At 53.4% G+C, this 25,293-nt stretch overlaps 2 protein-coding genes across 7 annotated transcripts in view; one reads left to right on the plus strand and one right to left on the minus strand.

The window, feature by feature from the left end:
• ARSG (arylsulfatase G) overlaps nt 1–13,449 on the plus strand; it is a 102,452-nt gene extending 89,003 nt beyond the window's left edge. For 5 of the 6 annotated variants that reach the window (XM_032322245.1, XM_032322247.1, XM_032322244.1 and 2 more), the window contains 3 exons: nt 5,207–5,327; nt 9,651–9,741; nt 12,500–13,449. In XM_032322245.1, the coding sequence (XP_032178136.1) occupies nt 5,207–5,327; nt 9,651–9,741; nt 12,500–12,870 (583 nt within the window). In that variant the 3' untranslated portion in view covers nt 12,871–13,449. Of the gene's footprint in view, nt 1–5,206; nt 5,328–9,650; nt 9,742–10,877; nt 11,055–12,499 lie in introns of all 6 variants that reach the window. The other variant, XM_032322248.1, reaches the window with a different exon arrangement.
• WIPI1 (WD repeat domain, phosphoinositide interacting 1) overlaps nt 13,450–25,293 on the minus strand; it is a 33,171-nt gene continuing 21,327 nt past the window's right edge. The window contains exons 6-13 of the mRNA XM_032322252.1: nt 24,867–24,959; nt 24,117–24,187; nt 23,403–23,510; nt 19,199–19,363; nt 18,309–18,416; nt 17,443–17,561; nt 16,864–16,964; nt 13,450–13,976 (exon numbers count right to left, since the gene is read on the minus strand). Of these exons, the coding sequence (XP_032178143.1) occupies nt 13,929–13,976; nt 16,864–16,964; nt 17,443–17,561; nt 18,309–18,416; nt 19,199–19,363; nt 23,403–23,510; nt 24,117–24,187; nt 24,867–24,959 (813 nt within the window). The 3' untranslated portion in view covers nt 13,450–13,928. The remainder of the gene's footprint in view (nt 13,977–16,863; nt 16,965–17,442; nt 17,562–18,308; nt 18,417–19,198; nt 19,364–23,402; nt 23,511–24,116; nt 24,188–24,866; nt 24,960–25,293) is intronic.

Here is a 25,293-nt window from a genome sequence, read left to right on the forward strand (position 1 = left end):
GTTTTAAGCAGGACAAGACTGATAAGGCCCCATAAGCTCCCCGCAGGATTTGGGGGGGGTGGTTAAAGTTGGCCTAGTTATAGCCAGAGAGTTTGTCCCCATAGCATTCGCCTCCTTGCTGTTTCCCGGCCTGAATCCATCCGTGAAAGCCGACTTGGGTGGAGTGTTCTGCCTGCCAGGATTGGCCCCCATGGCTCTCTTCCATGACTCCTTCAGGGTCCGCTCTAAGGACAAGAGCCTTACGATCCGTCTTCAAGAAATTGATGAGAATACTTCATGTCCTTGGGCGCCTGGCCAGGCACCGCTCCCAGAGCGCTTAGCACCTGGGCTTCTACGAGATTCCTCGAGGGGGATACAGAGCTTCTTCCACAACAGAGAGAACTCCCCAGAGCCATTCAGAGCTAAGGCCAGAGTTCCTTCATGCCTCGGTTCTGGTGGCCCAGAGCTGTGATGGGGAGAGACAGGTTGATCTGAACACTCATGAATACAGACAGTAAAACATGTGTTGGGGGAGGGGGCGTGGGAAGAGGGGTCCACACTTACTCTATTGGTTCCCATTCAGAGACACTGTGTATGTTCCATTGCACACCCATGTGACGTAACAAGGTCAGAGAAAGGCCTCACACATGTCCTGAACCCCAAAGCCCAGTGACACAATTACAGAGTGAGGGGAATTCCTTTACTCAACAAATATTTATGGTTGGGTCCAGCTGTGGGCCAAGCATTGCTATAGGGACCAGGGATGAAGTAGTGAGCGAATCAGACAGAAAGTTCCTGATGGTTCGGAGCTAACCTACCCTCGGGAGGCCAGGGCTTCGGCAGCATCCATTAAAAGGGCCTGGTGGTTTGAACCTCAGACTCTAAGGCGGGACAGCTCAAGCCTGGCACTGTTGACATTTTGAGCAGGATCTTTCTCTGCTGGGGTGGGGGTGGCGGGTGGGCTGTCTTTTGCACTGTAGGAGGTTGAGCCATGTCCCTGGCCTTTACCTGTTGGATGCCAGTGGCCCCTCCATCCCCAGCTGTGACCATCAAAACGCCTCCAGGCAGCACAAGATATGCCCGGGAGGACAGACTGGGGCCGGGTGAGCGCCAGATACAAAGAGGCGAAGCTTAGGCTCTGCATCTCTGAGCCAGAAGCCTGCTGTCTCTGTTCAGAACAGAGCATCAGAGATTCCTGCGCCGAGTATAAGGTGACCAAATCTCCTTTGGAAAAACAGCTAAAGGTGCCATTTAGGCAGGAGAGCAGGTAGCCCCTCTTGGGTTACCTGCAATGCCGTCAGTAGTGTGGAAGGGTGATTGGCCTGCTACTGCCCTGTCCCGAGGCCCGGTCCCGGAGGCCGGAAGTCAAAGCCCTGAGAAGACCGCGTTCACATCAGCATGCTGTGGTTTAGATGTCACCACGAGGGCAAGGTCTAGCCACACACTTCCTTTCAGAGTACCCCCCACTTCCCGTGGGCAATGGGTGGTGGAGCTTGGTGGGGGGGTCCTCGCACCCACCCCCACCCCAAGCCGTGCTTTGCTAGGGAACGATGTGCGTGCTTTGTGTTGGGGGCTCCTGACACTCGGGGACGCCTGTGTTGCCTGGAAGCAGTGCTGTGGAGTTCTGCCGGCCTCTAAGGGAGACCTGAGGCAGGGGCCTGGGGGAAACTGCAGTTTCTATACTGTTCACAGAGAGGCTCAGGCCAAGAAGGGGTGCCTTCCTACTCTTCCCAGGGCTCAGCAGAAGGATTTACAACAGGAAGAAACAGAACGAAATGCTAAAAAGGAGCTGCTCTCATGTCCTAGGGACAGTTCCCACTCTCCTGCGACCTGGAGGAAGTTCTGCTGTCCCCTCCCTCTGTGTTCAAGTACCTTCCCTGGGCAACCGCCTTGCCCTTCCCACTTCCCATCTTCAGATCACACCGCCTTTCCCCAGAGATAACCTCCCAGCTTCCGGGAAACGCTTCCCTTCCCAGCCCTTCTGCCATGGATGCGCTCCCACAAGGACCGCCCAGCATGGCCCGTCCCCAGTTCCCATTGACACACGTCCTTGGGGCTCCCGGGCTGCCTCCCGAGCTCCTGGCAGCCCGTGTGCTCAGCCAGCCAGACCCCACGGCATCTTCCCCATCGCAGGGTCTCCGCGCCCAGGTTCCTGTGGCAACACCGTGGAGAGGAGCACAAGGACACACACTCCCCCTGAACAACTTTCTGTGTGCGGCCTGGCTGCAGCCGTATTAAGAAAGAAAGAAGCTATTTTTCTATGGGCAGCAGAAGCCCTGCCTGCTCTGATGGCAGCATGTTGGGTCACTGTGCAGAGAAACCACAGGCCCAGGGCAGCAGGGTTTCCTACCTCCAGAAGCCAGGACCGACTTGTCCCTGAGGCTAGGGTGGGGGCGGGGGGGGCGCCCCAGGGCCAGGACCATGAGATTTATAGGGGTGCAAGAGATTTTCAGTTTCTTCTAAAATCAGAAGGAGAAGAAAGAACTTGTAGGTTGAAGAAAATGATTTAATGTGCATTATTTCTCTATGCATCTTTCTGTCAACCCAGTTGTGAAATGGAATTTTTAATATTTTGTATGGAAGACAGGACCCACAAAGAGCCCATAAAAGGCAGAATGTGGCCTTGCCCAAAGCTTCCATCCCAAGTATTATCAGCCACAGAAACTTGAAAATGTATGTTCTGGAGGTTTTTTAGTTTTTGTGTTTTGTTTTTGGTGGTGTTGTCTCTTTCTTGAAGGTTTTAAAGACTCTCAGGACCAGTTTCTTGGATGAGGTTTAAGCTTGGGAGCAGCTAGCCTCCCTTTGGTGGTCTCCGTAGAACCAACATTTTCTCCGAGCTCACACCTCGGCTGGGGACTGGGATGGCACTGGGACCACATGTGCCCAAGAGACCCCTCTTCCAGGGCTAACCTCAGGGGCTTGGCTTCCTCCAGGACAGAAGGAAAGACTGGGTGATATCCGGGGCTTGGCAATCAGTGCCAGATTGGCAGGTCATCAGAGATATTGCTGATTTTCTCGTGGGCCAAGGTTTTCTTTGTGCTCTGGGTAGACAGGGTATCTCTGAGGACCCTGACCAATTCTGAGATGCTAGGTCCCAATAGCATTAGACTTCATGCTTTGATCCATTAGAAGCTGTGAAGCCTCCTGATACCGGGGAGAAAACGTTAAGGCAAAAAAAGAAAGTATGCTCTACATTCCAGAAGAGCACAGATCCTGTTTTCCTTGCACATGGATGTGACCCGTCTGTGACTCCAGACTCTCTTAGGGGTGCAATTTAGAGAAAGCTCGAACCAACAGGCCCCAGCCACCGTGGCCTTCTCGGACTGCGCTGCAGGGCTGTGTGCTTCCCAATTTGTCCCAGGATCCTTGGACTCTGGACAGGCTTCTGGACTGTGCTGGACCCCGTTAGTGCTTACTCAGAACTCCTTGACTTGGCCCGTGTGGGATGCTAGCTCCTGGACCGAGTATCTCCAGAGACAAGCTACCAGCTGTGTGGACCATGAAAGCTGAAGGCAAACCAGAAACATTCTGTGCCATTGTCCAGGGAGAGATTCTGCCCTAGGGGTATGGGGCGAGCAGAAGTATGCCTGAAGCTCGGGGCTGTGCCCAGCCTCAGGCAAACCAGGGCCTCTCTGTGGCTGGGGTGGAGGGGGCTTACCTTGCCCTGCCTCCGTGACTGCCTCGCAGCCCACTGACTCATTTGGCCTGGCCCTTGGATAGAAACAGCCTTGTTGAAAGGACAGTGCATTCGTTTACACCGGAGAGTTTTTTTCCTGACAAAGCACAGCAAGCTGGCAGGAGATGGGCCCTAGAACAGAGTAAAATTTATGTACCACATGACTTAAAAAAATCACATTAACAAAATCCACCAAAATGGTAACAGTGGCTAGCTTTGGGTAATGCACTATGTGTGCATTGTTCTCTCTTTTATATTTCTACATGTTCTATGTATTTTTTCTCCTACCGTAAACATTTGCTATTTTGTAATGGGGAAAAAGTAACTGAAATAAAGGGGTGGACTGTTTCATGTACCGCAGCATTTTATTTATTGGACAGAGAGATCACAAGTAGGCAGAGGCAGACAGAGGGAGAGGAGGAAGCAGGCTCCCCGCTGAGCAGAGATCCCGATGTGGGGCTCGATCCCAGCACCCTGGAATAATGACCTGAGCCGAAGGCAGAGGCTTAACCCACTGAGCCACCCAGGCGCCCCCACCACGGCATTTTAAACAAAGACTGAATATGTGTGACACAGAGACCCAGGGAAGTAATAACGAAGTGTACTTTCTCTAGCAGGTACCTGTCACACACTGTCCCCTCTCAGCTAGTGCCTGTGGCTTAGCTGGTAACAGGTAGAACCCCTTTGTTCTTAGGTCCATAGGGATGCTTTTGTGAACAGTTTTAATTTAATTTAATTTTTTTAAAATAAATATCCTTTTTAAAGAAAAAAAAAAGATTTTATTTATCTGACAGAGAGAAACAGCAAGAGAGGGGACACAAGCAGGGGGAATGGTAGAGGGAGAAGCAGGCTTCCTGCCAAGCATGGAGCCCAATGCGGGGCTTGATCCCAGGACCCCAGGAATCATGACCTGAGCCGAAGGCAGATACTTAACGACTGAGCCACCCAGGCACCCCATTTTGATTTTTTAAAACAGATTTTATTTATTTAGTTGAGAAAGAGAGAGCACAAGAGAGAAGAGGGGCAGAGGGAGAGGGAGGAGGTGACTTCCCCCTGAGCAGGGAGCCCAACCAAGGGCCTTGATCCCAGGACCCTGGGATCATGACCTTAAGGTGAAGGCAGAGACATAACTGACTGAGCCACCCAGGTGTCCCTCTTGTGAATAATTATAACACAAGCACCCTGTGAGCCCGTTCAGAGGTCTTCTACGTGCCTTCTCTGTGTGTCTCATCCACACAAAACCCCATGAGGTGGGCACTATTATCATCATGCCCATTTTAAAGAATAGAAAATTGAGGCATTGAGAAGGCAGGTAGATGCAACCTTGGGATTTGAGGCCAGGTAACTCTCAGCCGCAGGGCTTGAGTGTGAAACCGCTGTGCCATTCCTCCTCCAGGTGGAACCCGAAGAAAGAAGAGGCAGGCGGGGGGTGGGCTGTGCGGGAGAATGTCAGTGCTCAGTCTGGGCTGGCTTGGGTGGGCCTTGACCACAGGGTGCCCAGGGAGAGAGTCTGGAAATAGCAGGGGCGATGCTGTCTTGTTCTTCCTGCAGTGTGCTGGACATCTTCCCCACCGTGGTAGCTCTGGCCGGGGCCAGCCTGCCCAAGGACCGGCACTTTGATGGTTTGGATGCCTCCCAGGTGCTCTTTGGCTGGTTGCAGACTGGGCACAGGGTAAGTGGAGGAGGTGTGTGCTCTGCTTGGGCTTTTCAGGGGATCGGCCTGCTGCCTCTCATCCAGAGCCACCTTTGTGCAAAGAGAACCATCTGGGGACGATACATGCAGGTGGCTGCTCCAGACCTAGTTTGAGAAGGCCTTGTAGATGATGTCTTTGAGACAAACCTCTCTTTCCACTCCCCTCCCCCTGTTCCCCTGCAGTCAATCCAGTTTGCCAATCCAGACTTATATTTAAATTTGGCTTAGAGCTGGTATCAGGGGAGAGCTGATTCCCGATAACAGGATTTTTTCACAATTACCGAGTTTTCTGACATCGTAAGCACCTGGCACTTTTTTTGTAGGAGGAGATGGCTGAGTAGTGAGAGTGACTTGTGTATCTGCCCCCCCCCCCCATGGAACTTTCTGGAAGGCAAGGATCTCACCAAGAATTCTCAACGCACCTCGCAGTGCCTGGCCCCTAGCCAGCATGGAGTCAGTGTGGATCTAATGAGTAAATGAATTCAGACACCTGAACGAAACAGCTCTTGGAAGGCAGGGCCAACGAACGCTTTATGCCCCCGCCTTTCCCCCTGGCTCCCGGAGGGCCCGGCCTGTGACTGTAGCCCCTGCACCTCAGGGTCCCCTCCCCATGTGTGCTGAGGCTTTCAGGGGCAGTGACAGGAAGTGTCGGGCCCAATGGCCTTTCCATGTCATTTCCGTGTGTTTTCCTTTCACCCAAAGGAAGAGGAAGTGGGCGGAGGGAACCCCAAACCCCTTTGTAGGACCCGGCAAGCACACGGCTTCTCAGTTCAGGACCGACACATCAAAGGGTCTATTTGTGTCTTTACCGAGGATCACATGGGAGTGACTCAAATGCTGCTCAGATGTGCAGTGACCGTCACCAAAGCCGCCCCCACACCTCAGCCATCCCCTGCCAGGCCAGGACTCTGGCCCCAAGAGGGGCCCCCTGTGCTTCTGTGAGCATTCATGCAGTTTCTGGGGTTTGTCAGTCATGCCCTCTGAAGAAGTATGGCTTCTTCTGCAATAAGGAACCTTCTAGAGCTGCCGACCCCTTCAGGCTGAGTCCTGCTGAGACGCAGCGAAGCAGCAGGAAGATGGTTTCCGCCTTCAGACTGGAGGTTTGCAGTATGTGACCCTAGGGGTTTATGGAAGACGTCAGTGGAGAGGTGCTCCTGAGTGTTTATTATGGCGGCTACTAACAGAATGATTGGGGTCACCAGGAAGTGCTTCAAGGACTCTGGGCTCCTTGACGTGCTTGGTCCGCCTGTGGAAGCCAGCTCCTTCGCACTCACTTCCTTTCTCAGACTCAAGAGCGCTCACTCTCCCTCCACTTGTGCAGAGTCACCTAGGCCCAGGCTTGGGGCCTCTCTGTTGCTGGGCTAGTGCCTGGGGGGGGCGGGCACAGGAACCAGGTGGGAAGATGAGACCCACGCCGCAGCACTGTTGGGGGTTTTCGTGGGGACAAAGGATGTGTGGGGACGTGGCTGGGTGGCTCCCTGACCACACCCCGGGGCCCAGGAGGAAACATCACTCAGGGCTCACCGGAAGCCACTGATGGAATCTTCAAGAGCAAAAGCTCTCAGGTGCTGGTACCTTCGGGCCACACCCAGCCTCCCCAGCACCAGATGCCCACAGTGTTTGTGAAGACGCTGGAGATAAGAATATTTGGAGTTTGAGGGCAGCACAGGTGGTTGTTGGCCCTGGATCGGGTCTTTTCTGGTCACCCGCTGGAAAGACTAGAGTAAATCGTCTTGAATTTGCTGAGAGAGAGGCCAGGAGGTGCAGGGAGTGACCGCACAGCTTTACAACCATATGCAGATGTATACAGACACCTTCGGGACTCCCCGTGGATTTTTTAAGAAGCACACTGTGTGTCCACACTGTGACGGGTCCTGGGCTTACAAGAGTTCCAGTATGGTGTGGTTTAGAAAACCAATCGTTTCAAGAAGCTCAAAGTAACTCCTAGATGATCATCTCAAAAACAGTATGCAAATACGGCTCGGCTGTGGGGTTCTTCCCTATTTTGCAAATGAAGTAACCGCAAGTTGAAGAGCTCAAGCCACCTAGAGCCACAGGCCCACTGGCGACCGCCCTGGCCAATGTGGAGGGATTTAAAGGCAAATCATGGGCTGCCAGGTTTTCCCAAAGGGGCATGGGTCAGTGTTTAAAACCCGTAGCGGCTGCCAGCAGCCTGTGATGTCTTGCACCTGGTCTGCAGCTGGGTCCTGAGGGCAACCACAGGGAGGGGTGGGGCGCCTGACTGGGGAGGCTGCCCCGGGTATCCCGCTTTTGTGTTTGCCCGATAGAAGCACGCAAGGTTGTCACTTCCCCAGGGGTCGAGTCCTCCAACAGCTCTAGGTCACCACCAAGTCCACACATTGTCAGCAAAGGGAAGGCTTCTTTAATGGCTCTGCATCTGCCAGTCCAAACCGGTCTGGGGCTGCTGTGGGTCCTGAAAGACATGGCACCTTCCGGGAAGCCATCCGTCCAGGAGCTGGGCACTGGGTTGCAAGGCTCAGGAAGTGGCATCACTTCTCTTAGGGAGGCCCCTAGTGGTGGAAGCCGCCCTGCCGGGTGGCTGACCCCTTCTGGAGCAGGGCTTTCCAGCCTCACCTGCACGTGTGTGCATGCGTGTGTGTGTGTGTGTGTGCGCGCGCGCGCGTGTGCACGCATGTACCACAAATCCCCGGACCTCTAGGGCCCGAGGAGATGCTCACCTGCTTAAAACAAAATGGAACAAAGCGAACAGGTAAGGAAGCTGGAAAGACAGTGCAGCAGGGTTGCAGAAGATAAAGTTATCTTTGAAATTCCGACCCAGTGTCCCCGGAGAGGACCAGTCTTCAGCGGTGATTCATGTGTAAATTTGCCAGCCTCCTTCCTCTGTTGATAGAAACAAGAACGCCCTGGCCAGTCTGCACGAAGGAAAACAAAACCCATCCCTGTTTTGGAGCGGGAGCCAACCTGAAGTTTTGCTTCCTCTTCCTCTTGGATTTTGGAAGTTGCCTCTGGTAACGCGGCATAAATATCCTGGACGTGGCAGCCCACCCTGACGGAATTTCTGTGACAGAGTCTCAAATCATGGTCACGATTTGAACCAGCGGAGCGCGACTCCCACCTCCTGGATGTCTGAGCACGTCTTAGGTCGTTTTCCCAGTCCCCCACTTCCTGCCTTCTCCAGGAGGAAACCAAACGGCCTCCTGCGGTGACGGGCTTGGCTTCCTGCAGGCCTGGCAGAAGAGTGGGTTTTGAGTTACGACTCCTTTTCCTGTTTGGAAGGAGCCTGCTGTCATCACACTGGCTGGGGACCTTGCGGGGACTGTCACGAGAGCATAGCACGGAAGCTGCAGGTGTGGGAGGAGCCCCGCCCTCCGTGGCATCCTCTCGGAGCCGGGAAACTTGGGGGGACAGCTGTTTACTGCTCCAACAGATGTTTCTCATTTTTTTTTTTTTTTTAGCCCCATGGAAACTTTGAATCACGTAAGCGCCTTTCCAGTGATATATATCGGTCATGGTTCATCCCAGGGCGGCCTCCTGCTTGCAGCCCAAACCCACCAACTGACCAAGGACACCAGTCATTTATTTTCTACCAAATCCTGCCCTTGGCAAAACCTGAATTAGGTGTGTTTCCGCTCTATAGGGTGATGCTTTCATCCATGGCCTGATGAGGGAGGATTTCCTCAGTCCGAATGTTAAGATTGAGTCAAAGGTGAGGACATCCGCGTTAGGCTGTGCTCACTTCTGGAGAAACCATGCCTCTCAAGGATGCCTTCTCTGGCCACCCTTACTCGAGGGAGAGCCCGAAAGTCAGCTGGATGCTAAAGAAGCTGTTCTTCCAAGGAGATCTAAGGAACACCTGTGCCAGAGTCCCTGGGAAGATCTGGGAGACAGGCAGATCCCCAGGCCCTAGCGTGAACTTGAGGGCTGGGGTCCTGGCAGGTGGGTGACTGGTGCGTCACATGGAGTCCCCTGCACTTAGGACAGCCCTGCAGCCAGTTTCAAGAGCTGATGCTGTGCCCTCTTGACGTTCTTTGGCATTGAACAAGGTTTCTCTCACTTTGATTTTGCCCTGGACCCTGTGCATTCTGCAGGAATCTGCCGCGAGCGACAGCCCACTCTGATTTAATTAACTGGCCAGACAGCTACTTCAGGGAGGCCTCGCAGGGGGGTTGGCTGGTGTGGCCCACAGGCCCGGGTTGGTGGGCATTTGGGGCCATGTTGGGGTGGGGTTGGTAGGCTGGGCACCAGGACGGAGAAAGGAATGCTTTCCAGGGAGTCACCAGTGTGGCTGTCTGGTTAGGAAGTCCTGCTCCTCTTCCTCAGGTACTTTTCCATCCCAACAGTGGGGCGGCTGGAGAGTATGGAGCCCTTCAGACAGTCCGCCTGGGGCGCTACAAGGCCTTCTACATCAGCGGTGAGTCAGGTGTCCCCTGCCCAGATCTTCCCGGAGGCCTCCAGGAGTGGGTGGGGGCTGGCCTCCTACAGGGAGCTCCCGGGGCCCAAGGCACCCCCACCCCTGCCCCAGCACAGGCCCTCTGCCCCCACGAACAGGAAAACAAGGTCTTTCTGCCATTGGCTGACATTTCCAGCAAGCTCAGAGCCGGTCAGCACGCTTAACACGGTTCCTTTCCCCTGAAGAGCGTTTCATTCCATTGTTTGGCTTTAAATGCCAGTTTGGCTGAACATGAAATGGGAGCTTAGGGATACTTTAAAGTGTAATTTACTGGACAATGGACTGTCTCAGAAAATAGACTTGAGAGATTGAGTTAGCAAACCGACAGAAGTCTCTGCATCGTGGTTCATTAGCCGACCGTCTTAAATGTACGTTGTAGAAATGCGATACTGGGTCCGTTTGATTCTCAGAATCTTCCAGTGGCTTCTTGCTGCCCACTGAGTTCAGGCTCCTTCCAGCCTGGGTCCCCACACTTTTCCAGGGTCAGTTCTCCAAGAGCAATGGCCTTCGTCCTTGGCCTCATATCAAAACCTCTCTCAGTACCCCAGTCAGGTCATAAAACTCCCTCTCATCTTCCCGGCTGGGTACAGTTTGGGGAACCTCTGATCATGATCACGTTCTGCCGTGTATGCCAATCATTTGGGTCCATGTTTTATTTCCCCTACTAGTTTTGAGCTTTGTAAGATGTTTCATTTTTGTTGTCTTTAAGTGCTGAGCACAGCGCCTCATACCTCGCAGGGACCCTAACATTTCTCTTTCAGTGAATGAAAAACAAAAAAAAAAGCAAAACAAAATCTGGGACCTGGTGCAGATTCCAATTTGATTCAGTTGTTTCATGTTAGAGCATTCCAAAGAATTATAAAGAACAGAAATGATTTTCCTTGGGTGTAAATACGTGATCCCGAAGAAAAACGTGGCATAAAAACAAAACAAGTTCTTTGAGTTCATAACTTGAGGGATATTAAAAATGCCACAAGAATTATTGATTCTCCAAAGCCTAAAATACAAACCAGTCAGATATTTGTTATGCTTTCAGATGGAAAGTTTCTAGATTACAGTCCTTACATTACATTATCTCAGAGGTATGGGTTCTGCAGGCCGAGTTAATTTCAGAAGTCACAGCCCTGCCAGAAAGCCCTTGGCCCCACGGGATTGGAATCCTGAATGTTACTATGAAGTCATCGGACTGTTCAGAAATGATCACAATTGGACAGGAATTATGACACCCAGGGGAGGGAAGTTCTTCTTCTGAAGAGTCACCAAGTCCCGGGATGGTGAGCACGAGGATGGGGAGGACGGAGCCCCACGCATCTGGGTGTTTGTTGGGGAGGAAGAGTGTGCCCTGTTTTGATCCCTCCCTTCCCCTTCTCTTTGAAAATTCTCATCCTTATTACTCAAAACTATTTCAGATAAACAACATGTCTTGACATCTACTACATTAGAGAATGATGTGGAGGGAGTTTATCCGCGAATTTTGAGGCTTTCTCCTCTCTGGCTCCCTCCTCCTTCCTGAGATTTCTACTCGTCCATTTTCTCAGGCAGCCCTGAGCTCTGTCCCAAAGAGCTCAAGTCAAACGGACGACAGTTCCCTCGCTGGGCTCTAGCTCCTCCCTGCTACACAGGTTGAGGGGTGTCTCTGTTGGGGGATGGGTCTCTTAAATGCAGACCAACCCCCGTGACCTCTGTGTTTCAGTGATCAAGTTCTTTTCAGTTTCTGCCTACCTTGGTAACTTGCTGGTGCCTTCCTTTTTTTTTTTTTTTTTTCCCTAAATATGTTGCCTAGAATTTAGAAGTGTTATCCGTAGGAGTGCTTGTTCCATGATTCTGTGGAGTGGAAGTCTTACATTTTTCTAAGAGGCATTCACCGCTGGCCTTGCTCGACTGACTGCAAACCTCATTCTCTGTCTGCCCTTTCTTGGCAATGAAGAGCCAAATTGGACTCCAGATTCTAGGCAAAGACAGGCACTCTTGGGTTCTGCCGAATGACCTGAATGTCAGCTGTAGGAGGAAGACCATTAAGGAGGACAAGTAGGCAAGAGCATGGCTTTCCCTGAGCAACTGATGAGTTTCTGCCCTATTGTTTGGCTGCCAGGAAGCTCAAAGCCCAAGGAGGCATTCAGGAATTGCCGCATTTCTGATGGTTGTCCTTTGCAGGGATTCCTTTTGTTTATTCAGTCGAATTATATTAACTTCTGCCAGATACCTATTTTTTGAATGGAAAAGGCGGGGGAAAAAAAAAAAAAAGAGTCACCTGAATCATTAAGAGCTAAGGATGCAGCCATGACTCCCATTTTTTGTTGCTCCTCTTCTGAGGCTGCCTCCGTAGCCAGATTTGAGTTCATACAAGAATCTCAGCTGCAACCCAAAGTGAAATGACTCGCCTCGCCTTCCTGCCCCGTCCACCTGATGCGGATTTTGGTGTTCAAGAAATCAGTGTTTAGGGGAAGAGATCTTATTTCCTCACAAAGGGTAGAGAGGAGAGATCCCTGATTGGCTGTCCTAAGGGCTCTGAAGGCAAGTTCGGGAGCAGAAGTCATTCTGGACAATGGGAGCATCCCTGGAATGAATCTCCAGGCGATTCCTTGGACAGGCAGAACAGTCATTTGAATATTGAAGTCCTGGGCTGTTTGGATTAGTGTTTGGTCAATCATGATTCTCCTCTTCCCAGCACAGGGCCAAAGCTAGTCTGACGGGGTACTTGTTGTCACCCTCTCTCTAGGCGGAGCCAGAGCCTGTGATGGGGCCGTGGGGCCCGCGCAGCATCACGAGCCGCCTCTGATCTTTAACCTGGAAGACGATGCTGGGGAAGCTGTGCCTCTAGACAGAGACGGTGCCGAATACCAGGGCGTACTGCCCATGGTCAGGGAGGTCCTCGCGGATGTCCTCCTAGACATTGCTGGTGACAACACCTCCAGAGCAGATTATACTCATGATCCTTCTGTGACCCCCTGCTGCAGTCCCCACCACATCGCCTGCCGTTGCCAGAGTCCCAGAGCACCCGCCAGACCGATTTCCCCCCAGGCAGAAGGTGTTAGGAAGCAAGGGCAAGTCCCAGCTCCAGCTCCAGATGCTGTAAAACTAAGTCTCTGAATATTGTCCTGAAGCCACTGTGTTGTGCCCCCGGCAGCCCCTCCCGCGTGTGGTGGTCGAGCCAAGAGCATTCGGACTTTGGAGCTAGATCTGGGTCAAGCCCCGGCTGTGATTCTCTGAATCTGAGGATGAAAGAAGGCGATTTAGGAAAATGCTGGCCACGTGCCCTGACACAGCACTTACTGTATTTCAGTTTCCTTTCTCTGCACCCAGTTTGGCTGGTCGCTTTAGTATAGGTTCATCCCAGCTGGGATGGAGGACACTGCTTCTCCATCTTTAATATGCATCCCTGTTAGCTGGGAGCTTGCAGAAGTGCAGACTCTGATCTGTGGGTCTGGGGGTGGGGCCCAAGAGGCTCCATTTCTGGGCGGCTGCTGGGGGAGACCTGAGTAGCCCCGACGCAGACTAGGACCGAGTTAGAGGTTTCCGGGTCTCAGCGCAGAAGAACCCACAGAATCCATGGCTCCGCTCGCCTCCCTCCTCCCGCTTTTAAAGATCGGAGGACTGTATTCTAAAGATTTTAGGCATCCTTCCTGCTTCCTAAAACCAGGAAGAAATAAAGGTTGAAGACCTCAAAAATGAATTGCCATGATTTTATTATTAGTGTCCTAAATGGGACTCAAAAGGTAATAAATGATTTATTGCAATCACTGCAAAAATACTTTGCCTGGCAGAAAACAGTCTCTATATGTACGTAATATACAAGAAATACAATTCAAAGAGATTTTCCTATAAGTACATTTTTACATGGCATACATTTAAAAGAATGCCCTTCATCATATAAGTTCCGGTTATAGACCAATATGGTTGGTTAGCATTGACACAATGGCTGTAACAATATATTTCGGATAGCAAGATGTGTCTATAGTGTCTCTCGTTTCCACTGGCAACCAGGGCAGAGGAGAGCTCGGAGAGCCATGAACCATGTCCTGTGGCTTAAGCAGGCAGCCCCTGCCCCCCTTTCTGCACACACAACTGTACTCCATTCTTCCACCTTCCTTGTTTTCTCCAAAACCACCTGACAGGGGGGTGTCCTGATTTCTGAGGTGTGCTTCTCATCAAGACTGCTTCGTTTTGCCCTTCTGACTTCCACGGCACAAGATTATCTACCAAAATCAAAACAGAATGGCCTTACTCTTTCCAGGAAGAGGCGGTTAGGCAGGCTGCATTATTAACAGATCTGAGCCCACGCGGGGTCAGCAGGGGGAGGCTGGGCACTGTGGAGATTTTCCGCATGTCCACGGACTGGCCGTCACTCGTGGCCACAGAAAATCCACCCATCTTAGGTGTAGATGAGTGTAGCACAGTTTCCAAAAAAATACTGTGTATAAAATGTGTGTACATGTGTGTGTATTTATAGGTATATGCATTTTTTAAAAGGCTCATCTTGTAAACACAGACTGCTAAATCACTACTAAAAAGTCGGTAAATACCCTTGGTCCCAATTCCCTTACTCCTGCTCACGAGAGTAAGACTAGTTGGAGAGAATACACAGACTTGTAAAGGTTGATGTGTTCTTACAACAAAAACAGCTTCCTAAATGTGGCACCTTTCTACAGTACCTGAGATGATCAGTTCTCTTTTCTCATTGTTTATGGAGCAGAGTAAATCTCAAGGAGATAGGAGTGATCAGATCCAGGGACAGGTGAGTATATTTAAAAAAAAAAAAAACACACACAAAAAATGAAAACAAGAAAGACCCACTTGCAATGACCTGTGTTCTGAAGGCAAAGGCCCGGGGAGCCCCTCATGAGATTAGCGGGGCAAGCCCATGATCTGAGCTGAAAGAGAGGTGGTTTGAACAAAGCTGAGACTCCAAGATCTTTTCATGATCCCAGAAGTTTTTAAGAGATGTGGGTAGAGGTGTGAATTCTGGCCACGTATGTGTAACAGGCACACTGATGAGAATAAGGGAAGGAGTTGTCCACATCTCCTCTCCTGTTGGACATCGTTGCCAATAAGGGCACGAGATGGTCCATGTCGAGAGGAGGTCCCTGTGGCCCTCACAACTCTGACCCCTGTGTAGTGAGATGGACAAGGCTGTCTGCTGCCACACTGGGAGTCCATAGCAGCTCGGTCCTGTCCTCCCTGTCTGGAGGCTGGAGGGCGGGGCTGGGGTCTTGATGGCCTCCATGACCCCAACCACCGGCAGTAGGGTCTAACCGGGATCTCATTCAGCGAGCCACACTCTCACTGGCAGGAGGCCTTCCTTGTGTCTAAGTAAAAATCCCAGAAGCAAGTTAAACCAACTTTATGCGTTTGGTTCTTAAGAGGGAGATGGGACAAGCGGCTCATACCCAGCTTCCTGGCAGTGTTTAGGGGAACAGGCCTCTCGACAAGTTCTACCACTAGATTTTAAGCATCTCCATTTTTTTTTTTTTTTTTTAAACTTCAAACACAGGATAGACACAGTGTACCTATTATTTTATGCAGGTTTTCTTTGGCAGGGGACCACCTCCTGAAAGCCAGTATCTGAAGTACGCCAATTGTTTAAGTACAAGAGGTTGTAGAGCTTACTTTGATGACAGTTAAGGACCTAATTAATAATCTAATAGTCTCTTGTAGCAGTCACACTTTCACCAAAACTACTGAAATGGAACCTAGTGGGTGAAGCCTCTAAACCCGGATGTCGTGGGACACAGTTATCCCCTCACGTCTGCTCTGCTCTGGTTCCTAGAAGATACAACCTCGGGTAACTGACCGCCAACTCTTGAGGGGGATGGAAGAACCCCCTTTATGGCTAGTTGGGGCATGAGAACCCAAAGGCAAAACGACTGGTTTATCAGGAGACAGCAAGCCGACAGCTGATTTTATATTTATAATGAGTGTTTTTAAGAACCAGTGCTTTCCACCCCTAAAATATAAACTGGACTTGTTGGCACTGGGTTTGGCAATCTGCCTATTAAAAGCCAGAAATGTACCTCTCAAGCGGAAATCTGCAGAGCCTTTATGGGCTGTCCCAAACCCATCCCTCTCGTCATGCACGGAGGGCCCCAAACAGCCTTTTTTTTTTTTTAAAGCTGACTGGGCTTACCAAGGTCACCCCAGGACTTCTACAAGAAAGAAACTAGACCTGGATGCCATCCTTTTGCAAATGGAATTTCAACTGATGTGAAGTAGTGCTCTGGGGAAAACACTGTAGCCTGAGACCTAACAGGCCCCGAGGAGCCCAGTCCAGCTGCAGGAGCCTGACTCCACAGCTCTCTGAGTCTGGGCCCAAACACGGCTTCCAAGTCTAAATGATTTCCGGTGTATCTGTGCCCCACTCTAACCGTAGCTCCCAAGAGCTGTCTGCAGGTTGCTCGAAATGGAAGCCTGAAGAATCAGAAGCTAAGGAGGCCCCGGCAGCCACCCAGAGCAAGGATCCTCTCTTCATACAGGAATGCTGGAAGAAGCCAAGCCTTGCACCGGGCCCACCAGGAGGGTGCTTGTTGCCATAAGGGCTGAAGCAGGACGCAGGGAAATGCAGCAGAGCGCTCCACCGGGCCTCCCACTCTCTACCCGGCTGCCGGGCTGGGAGCCCAGGAGAGCCCAGGTCGGCGGTGAGAGCCGGAGGAGGGTGAGGGTCTAGCTGGCTTGCGGAGCACAGAGGCCCAGCCCTGTGAGAGAATCATCCTTAGCAAAAAGGTGGCAGTATTCTGCAAAGACATCCTTAAAGGAGCCTCAGGCAAATGGAGTTTATGCAGGCACGAATTCCCACCTCATGTGCAGCACAGAGAGTGCAAAGGAAGCCCGGTTAAAATGCCTCCGGGCTGCTGAGACTCCCCGGATTAGTATTCGGTTATTGGAATGCTGCCAGCTTTAGCCTGACACCTGCCGGCTGGTCTGTGGGGCCTGCGGCACAGGGCAGTCGCCACGGCTTCGGACTGTTAGAGGGGAGGTTAGCTGTGACAGCGCGAGAGGACAGGGAAAGTGACTTCGCCTCCTGCCCAAGGTGAAGGCTTCCTTCTAAGCGCACAGACTGAGCCACTCTTAGGGATTCCTAATGCTCACAGGGGGGAATTCATTCTCGTCATCAAGACACACTGGTCCGGTGGCAAACTCATGTTCGGGAATAACCTCTCCTCGGAGGGCTCCGCCGTCCTCAGAATAACCTGGAAACCAAGAATGAGACATGAGAGAAGCCCCACGGTCTCCTCTTCTTACGCTATGAGCCCGGGGCGGGAGCCTCCAGGGAAACCACGGGAAGCTGCTTTTGCCTTTTGAATGGAGAGAGACTGGTGCTCGCTTCGGCAGCACATGTACCAAAACTGGACGGAGAGACTGCTGCAGAGGAGTCAGGTCCCCACGAGGTGCAGTTTCCAAGGCTCCGGCTGACCTCACCCACCTTCTACCCCAGGCACCGCCAACTCTCCACCTGTGGCCAATACTCAGAGGGGTGACCCTATTCATTTGGGGCTCTGCCTGCCAGGTTTAGGGACCTGATTGAAAGGCTGTTCTCACGGCCACACCTGGGAGGAGGGAAGGGGTTCAGGGAGCGTGTTCCATCCACGGGGGATGGTGCAGAGAGAAAGCACGGTGGGAAATGCGGCCCCACGGTGCCCCCGGCCAGGCCCCCCCATCCACACTCACCTGGCACCGTGGAGGCCGACGAGGTGCTTGGTCTGGCTACAGTTGCTGCGTAAGACTGAGGTAATGAAGGTCTGAGGTCGTTTTCTTTATTTTCTTCCGTTGTTCCTGAGCTAATCAAGCTAATTACAGCAATTGGGGGAAGGGGAGAGAAAAAAGAGATCATCACATATCCAGGCTATTGCCAGAAGGAAAAGCACCCGGAAGCTCAGGCTTGCCCACTTGAGCTTAAAGTATAGACCTATCTGGACACCGCTGGGTCATGTGACTTCCCAGGGACCTTGAACGGCCTGTGTCAATCATGCAACTCACAGTGACCCCTTTCTCTTGCTCTTGGCCCACTGCGTTGCTGGCTAGTTTTATCAATTAAAAAAAAAAATGGTTAGCTTCTTTCTTCTAATGTTTAGCTTCTTTCTCTTATATGCACTGAGCGAAGATGGGCCCTCTGCTCTTCCTGAAACACCTGGCGAGGACGCTGAGCCACACTCGCAAGGGGGGGCTCGCGCTGTCCTGTCGCCGCCGGAGGAGGTCGCCTTGCTCTCGGTCACAGATGTCAAGAGAACTTCTGGATTCTGTTTGGGTACCACTGTTGAGCACCCATTATGCACGAGGAGGAAAGGCTGCAGGAAGACATTCCCTTTCTTCGAGCACGTGGTACTCATCCCGGCACTTTTCTAGAGCGTCCTGGGTGGTGAGGGCACTGGACACTGAGCCCCTCACGAAGCGCGTGCCCGCTCGACCTCTGCCGCTGAGAAGGCGGGCGAGGAAGACAAGCGAGGGCCCTGAGGCTTGTCGTTCCCGGCTCAGGGAGCTGCTCTGCTCGACACAGCCAGCTCTTAAAAGGCTTTTGTGAAAACTAGTCTCTTCACCTGTGGGTCTTGATTAAGACACATTCTCCTCCGTCCTGAGGGTCCAAGTTGTAGATGTAAAGGTGTCCATTAGACGATGCGACCAGCAGCCTCGGCAGTTTCTGGATCCTAGAAGCCAAGGGAAACACGTGCTGTGGTCTCAGCAGTGACAGGTGATGGGCCAGCTTCAGATACAAAGCCTCACCCACCTTGGCCGTCACACTGGCTTCTCCTGCCCCCAGAAGCCTTTACCCAGCCCATGGGCCCCGATTCTGGGTGTTTTGGGCCCTACTGATCTACCTGGAGGATTATTTCTTGTCTTTGAAAGTAACTGGGCATGAGACAGAAGGAGGTGTGTCGTGTGCCCGCTCTTACTCCGCAAAAAGCTACGGCAGCAAAATATCCGCTGACCTGAGCAGGACACAACTTTTGGCTTATGTGGCTCTCTGTCTTTTATGGTGACAGAAAGGACAAAGGACAAACTTGGCCCACTGCATTGCTGGCTAGTTTTATCAAATTAAAAAAAAAAAAAAGTTTTGCTTCTTTAATAAACTCCTTTAAACCACTTAGATAAAGTTTCTGTCAAGCCCAGAGGTGTCTGAACCCGGACTGTGGAACTAGAGCCTTGTTACAGAGTTATGTAAAAATGGGAATTGCTTTCAAGATAGTGTCATCATCACCAGAAAGTTGGGGTTCCCGTGCCAGCTTCTGGCACCCCCGCCCCCCAAAACAGGCATGACAACCAGGGAGGAAAAGCAGCTGACGGACACGGCAGCCTTCGAGTCTGCTCACCCTTCCTCTTGGCCGTCTCCTGTCCTTTGGCTCCCTGCACGTGTTTGGGGACTTTGCACTCTGGGCAAACAGCCCGGGGAAGGCTTTTGCCGGCGGAGGGTGGGCGGGGCCGTACGTACGTGGAGAGCGAGCAGATGTTCCTCTGCCCAGAGAAGTTCAGACGTCCGGTGGCGAAGGCCCTGTCCTGGTTCATCATGTCTGACACCTGGGTGGGGAGGTAGTTGGAAGCAGCCATGAACATTTTTCCCATGTAGCCAGTCCAGGTCGAAGGTTCTTCTGGTCGGCTGGGGGAGCAAGGCACAGGTGGAGGTGAGAGAGCCCCGTGGGCCCGGGCCCTGGGCCAACTCCCCGCCCGCCCCAGCGCTGGGGGATGTGCTCGAGGCAGCGGGAAGGAACTGTGCCTTCGCATCTCGTCCTGCCCACCCGCAACAGCTCGGGACGTTCTCTGCTGGCCGTGCCAGAAGGGCACCGAGGGCTTGTTTGTCCTGCGGAGGGGCCATCGTGAAGCCGTTAAGAGGTTCCCAATGCTACCTCTTCCCTACATTAGAGAAGTTGCATGTGGTGATCAATCTGATTTCCAGATTTCTAAGAAGGGGGCCAGGGGCGGGCACGAGATGGGATCGCTATCTGGACTCTGAAAACGAGGCCCAAGCCCGTCCCCGGCTCGCGGAAGAACAGCGCGATCTCAGGGTCAAGGACTCCCTGGTCAGACTGAGTGGGAAGCAGACGTCCGGGCAAGACGCTTTGGATGGTGTTTGGTTACAGCCCTGAAGCCGCCCGGGTCCCCAGGGATTCCCAATGGTGGAGATAAATCAGAGGGACCTGCTGCGTCCCCTGCTGTCACCTGACTCCATTGCAGGGCGTCTGCCGGACACGGGGGTGGCTGCTCTGTCGGTGGTGACAGGTGGGAATGGGTGGGGGCACAGCCCTGCCTTCACGCTGTGCGTACTGGGGCCGTATCAAGGACTAGTGGCCACACGCATTCCTGGGAGCACTGCCGAGAGGCCGCTTGTGTACAGGGCCTGGGGCCGGTGGCGATCGCACACCGCAGCTCGGAAGCATAGGCTTTTTTCTCACTCTGTTTACCAGTCGGGTAGGTGGGGCCTGGACAAGCCTCTGGGCCTGGATGTTCCCATTGGAAACTGACGGCCCCTCTTAGTGGTTTCACCCTTATTCTGTGATCCTGAGCGTCACGAGACAGACCCGTCCTGTTTGCTCTGTGTCTCTGTGCCAAGGGGTAGGATGTGCCAAGAGGCAAAGAGGCCCCGTGCTCCCAGGGCAGACACGGCACAGAGACGTCAACTGTGACGCCCCGTGGAGGGTGAGGGTAGGCGCTCCTCCAGGACCGCGGAGGAGGGACAGGGGGATGGAGTTCCTTCACCTCCCAGAAAAACCACGATAACCTCAGTTGGCTAACATGCCACCTGGCAGGGCTGTCCTGAGCACGGGAGCAGGTGACCCCCGCTGAGGACCTCACGTCATGCCTGGCACATGGCAGATGCTATTTGATAAGACGGTGTCTGCACCGACTGGGGATGTTCTGGGGGTGGTGGCCGAGAGGCCGGGCTCTGGAGGCAGGTCCAGCTCAGTTGTGGGTGCGCTGGGACAGGAAGGCGGGGGAGGGGGGGCGGGACGCAGATGCAGAGGCAGGTGCACAAGGCCTATGGGAGCCACAGCCAAGCTGGTCTGGCTGTGGTGCCTGAGGCGGGAAGGCCGCACAGCAGGTAAGATGCACCAAGAAGGGCCCTGAATGCCCGGCTGGTGGAGCAGGTATTTCTTTCCCAGAGCTGGGGGAGTGGGGGGCAGTAACGGTTTCTGAGGAGGGAGGGTCAGGTTTAAAGGAATGCTTCCAGAAAACTAGCCCACTGAGAAGATAAAGGACAGACTGGTAAGAAGAGCCCAGAGAGAGTGAGACATAACCGAGCAGACAGGAGATGCTCAAGACCCGGTTCAGGCGGCAGCCTGAGAAACGGGGCTGCAGAGGCCAGTGGGAGCCATCGCAGCGGCTCCTGCTTCATGCACAGCCAAGCGGAAGGTCAAGAGCCACCCGGGGGAGGAAGGGGTTGTTCCCAGCTCTCTGAGATCACTGACGGAAGCAGGAGAGCCTTCAAATGGTAACTTCCGGTCTGAAGCCCCAATTACGAACTCAGATGAAGACAGGGCTGAAGCAGGGCTTGGGGTCACTCCCAGCAGCCCAGCCACCCTCCCGTGCTCCGCACTATCACACCAGCTCCCGAAGAGATCTGGGCTCTGAGAGGAGATAGGAAAGTCCAGAAAACAAATAGAAGCTCTAGGGAGACCATGCAGGGTCAGAAGAACTACAGGACAAACACTGAGCTCTGGGATGCCCATGAACAGGGGTGGACATTCGTGGGGTTCCAGGCAAACAGGAGCTGGGAGGGAGCAGCCCCTGCGGTTTCCGACACCAGTCAGGGGAACGAGGTTTCCCAGGAAAGAGCCTTGCACTAGCCTGTGGAGGGAAGACGGAGCCAGGTCTGAAAATTCTTGGCACTTACTGACTTGGTTGCTGGAACCCTTGGATGGAGTTTCAGAGGAAGGGGGGCAGAAGCCAGGTACGGGTGTCGGACAGACACACACTAATACATACACAACAGGAGTGGGGGACGGTGTTGGACAGACACGTACTACACCAAACAGCCAGAACGAGGCCGAGCACGGTATTTGGAAAGTGGGTGGAAAACGGATCTTTCTCGTAGACGTTCTACCACATTAGGAGAATTAGTTACAAAAGAGGGGCCTCTCTTGGCACAACTGTGAAAGTGTGGAGGCAAGTCCCTGGGACGTTTCCTAAACACCCTTGGAGTTTTCGCTCTGAAGATCTAGAAGCCTGGGTGGGTATAAAACTTGCTACTTCCATGCGGACCCTGGGACTTGTACATGGGGACCAGCTTTGAGCAACACACAGGACGGCTCTGAACCCCAGCTGACTTAGGGATGAAACTTCTCCCACCTCCCAGGACTCCCGTGGTGAGCCGAGGGAGGCCGTGTGTGAGAAGACTATAAAGTGCAGTGCTCTATCGGCGTACAAGAGTCATTGTCGTTGCTAACTCCGCCATCTGCCTTCTGTGTGTAACCGAGCTCATCGCTGACACCTCGTGTTTCCATTTCCTATCACGGCACCAAAGAGGCAGGAGACATGAGGCATCTGAAGTTCTGAGGAAGGTATGGACCAGAAGCTACCAGAAGCTACCAGAAGCAGGACCTTGACCTTGGGAAGAGGTCATGGACAATGGCTGGTGGGGAGGAGGGTCCTTTCCAGTGTGAGGTATCTCCAAGGGTAGGCATGGACATGCCCACAGCAGGTAGTTCACGCTACAACTATGTCCGAGTGCTCACAGCTACGGCGGAATTCCTAGGAATGGCCCCAAGATTCCATGCCCCAGTCCCCAGAACATGTGACGGTGATGAATGAGCCCTCCAGTGACTATTATATGGCCCAGATGGCCGGAGGTAGGGAGATTACCCAGCTGGGCTTGCTCTAATCACAGGAGCCTTTAAAAGCAGAGAGGGCTATCCACCTGGTGGCAGACAAGGAAGGCAGAAGGCCAAGTTGGAGCACTCCAGCGCACAGGAAGGGATTGGTGTGGCACCGCTGGGCCGACAGCGAGGTGCCGAAGGAAGCGGGTGTGCTCTTGAGCACAGACTCCAAGGATGCGGGCACTTCACCGCTACCACCGCATCGCCTGGGATTCTTACCAGGAATGGGACTCGTTTGGAAGAGGGCTCTGAGCTCCAGATAAGAGGGGGGCTACCTGCCACGGGGATTTCTGCCTTGTGAGACCCGGGGTGGAGAACTTGGCCATGGGGTCCTGGACGAGCAAACGGTGCCATAATGACCATGTGCTCCTTGAAGCCATGAAGTCTGTCGTTACTCGTTACAGCAGCGAGAGGAAACTAATGTCCACACCCCCGGCTGCAGTTTAAGGCACGCTGTGCTCCAGCCACTGGTGCAGCCACCGGCACTGGGAGTGTCTGCCCGCGACTTGGTGGTGGGCCGGACGGCGGAGATGAGCAGACTACTGTGCCAACAGCTTCTCCTGGGTGCAGGCACTTGCTGAACACTTCGGCTCCAGGGAACTCCCTTAGCCCTCATGACATGCCCAGGAGGCCTCGGTGATCATTTTGCACCCAGGTACAGGAAGACTGAATTACCCGCCTGGGTCTCCTAGCACAGGGCAGGGCCAGGGTGTAAACTCTGGGGGGTGGCCCCGGGTTTCGTGTGTCCTTGCGTGACACCACCCCGTCGGGAAGACCTACCAGGAAGGCCGGTCTACGCGGGTTTGACGTCTGGCGCTTGCTTACCTGTTAGTGAGGTGCTCCAGCTTGAAGATGTGCACGGTCTCGGTGTTGCTGGAGGCACAGAGGAACTGAGAGTCCATACTGAACACGAGCGAGCTGATTGTCACGTACCTGGGAACACAGCGATGCAGAGACAGACCAGTGAGCCAGAAAGGTGAGGGTGACTGCTCTTTGGTTCAAAAACCAGCTTTTTAAGAAAACCCGATGTGTCCTGGAGAGTCTTGGTATTCTCAGATGCCCCGACATGGTGTCATTCACATTTAGGAATTCTTGCTGGCAAGATTCGTAAGGGGTCCTGGTCTCCAGCAGGAAGAAAGAAGGCACGGCCCCTGCCTGTCATCTCAGACGTCTTCCAGCTGCTCGGTGCACAGATCCAGCTGCAAATGCCACAGCCACTAGGATCCCGGCCCATCACACTTGACAAATTGCTTCTGGACAGTGACTTGTTCTCTCTCGTGTCTCCCTTGCTAGCGGCCCTCGCGCATCAGAAAAGGGCTCCCATGGGGCTCCCGTGGGGCTCCAGTGGCCGAGGTCCTGTGCTAGAGCAGCCAAGTTCTCGGGTCTGCTGAGCACCCAGCGAGGCATCTCAGGCAGTGACCCTCCTCCAAGGGACAGGAGGGCACAGAGCCGCCCCTCCCTGCTCCCCCCGACCGCCACCAGCCGTCCCCTGCGGGACTTGGTGACTACCGCAAAACAGGCTTCACGGTGAACACAGACCTTTTCATGCCTCTCCGAAACTCGTAGAGCTTTTGCCCGTCTGGTACAGAGAACACCCGGATGACAGTGCCCTGTAAAAGACAGCAGGTGCACACTTCATACCATTAATGGCTTCGTACCCAGATGTCCCTTCAGAGAAGAGCTTGTTTTCTTGGTTTGGAACATCTGTCTCCGAGGAGGAAGCACAAAATGTCAGACACAGGGGCTTTTTTGTGTGTATACTGCTGTAGAAGTAACTCTTGGACCGTGAGCGCAACACTGTCTCCCTTTTCCCTCCCCGCCCTAGGCGAAGGCTTGGCAAGCTTGGATGCTGGAAATGTTTGCACTTGCTAGAATGTTCAGTCTCGGCCTCTCAAAAGACACACATTTTTCACGGCATTTGAGGTTCAACTTGATCACCTTCCCTGGCCATTCCAGTCAGAAGAGATCAATCTCACACAACATTTTGTTGGCACCGTTTATTAAATGCAGTCTCACTGAGTGTCAAGGGGGACCCACACGAACGTTTCTCAGTAACACCCCAGTGTCCGTGTCAAGTGTCCCATATCTTGCATAACCCAGGCCTTCTGCCTGTTGAACTACTGCGTGTCTATCTACACAGCACGCGTGGGGCAGAGGTGCCCCGTGGAAGTGGATTCCAAGTAGGCCCAGGGACCAGCCAGTCCCCGCGTGTCCGACCTTCGGCCCCGACGGGGTCGTGCAGCACAGCCCTGACGGGACAGCCCGGTGAAGGCGCAGCGACACACTCACCTTTTCGGAGGCGCTCGCTAGTTTGGAGCCCGAGGCATTGAAGGTGATGGCGGCCAGCGTGCCCTCGTGGGCAGCAATCGTGCAGACTGTTTTCTGTTGGTGACACGGGAAGGCGGATACTGATGCCGGGGACGCGGGAAGACACATTTCCTCTCCCTCCCCTTCCTCTTTTCTTCCAAGATGCGCCCCTCATCTGCCGGGCTCCCTGCCTCTCTCTCTCTCGCCCTCCACCAGGCCATATAAGCTCTGCGTCCTCTTCTGGGCTAACGGGATTCTGCCTCTGTTTCCACCCCTCTTCCCGCCCTCGGGAACACGGACAGCCGGCTGCATGCTCAACGCGCCGTGATGCTGCCGCTACTTTGTGGGGACGTCCCCCAGCAATCCTGCCCTGCTCCCTGAAGCCTCAGAGAGCAGAGGACCGAAACGG

The sequence above is a fragment of the Mustela erminea genome, chromosome 18 (genome assembly GCF_009829155.1).
Source record: "Mustela erminea isolate mMusErm1 chromosome 18, mMusErm1.Pri, whole genome shotgun sequence".
NCBI classification, from domain to species: Eukaryota; Metazoa; Chordata; class Mammalia; order Carnivora; family Mustelidae; genus Mustela; species Mustela erminea.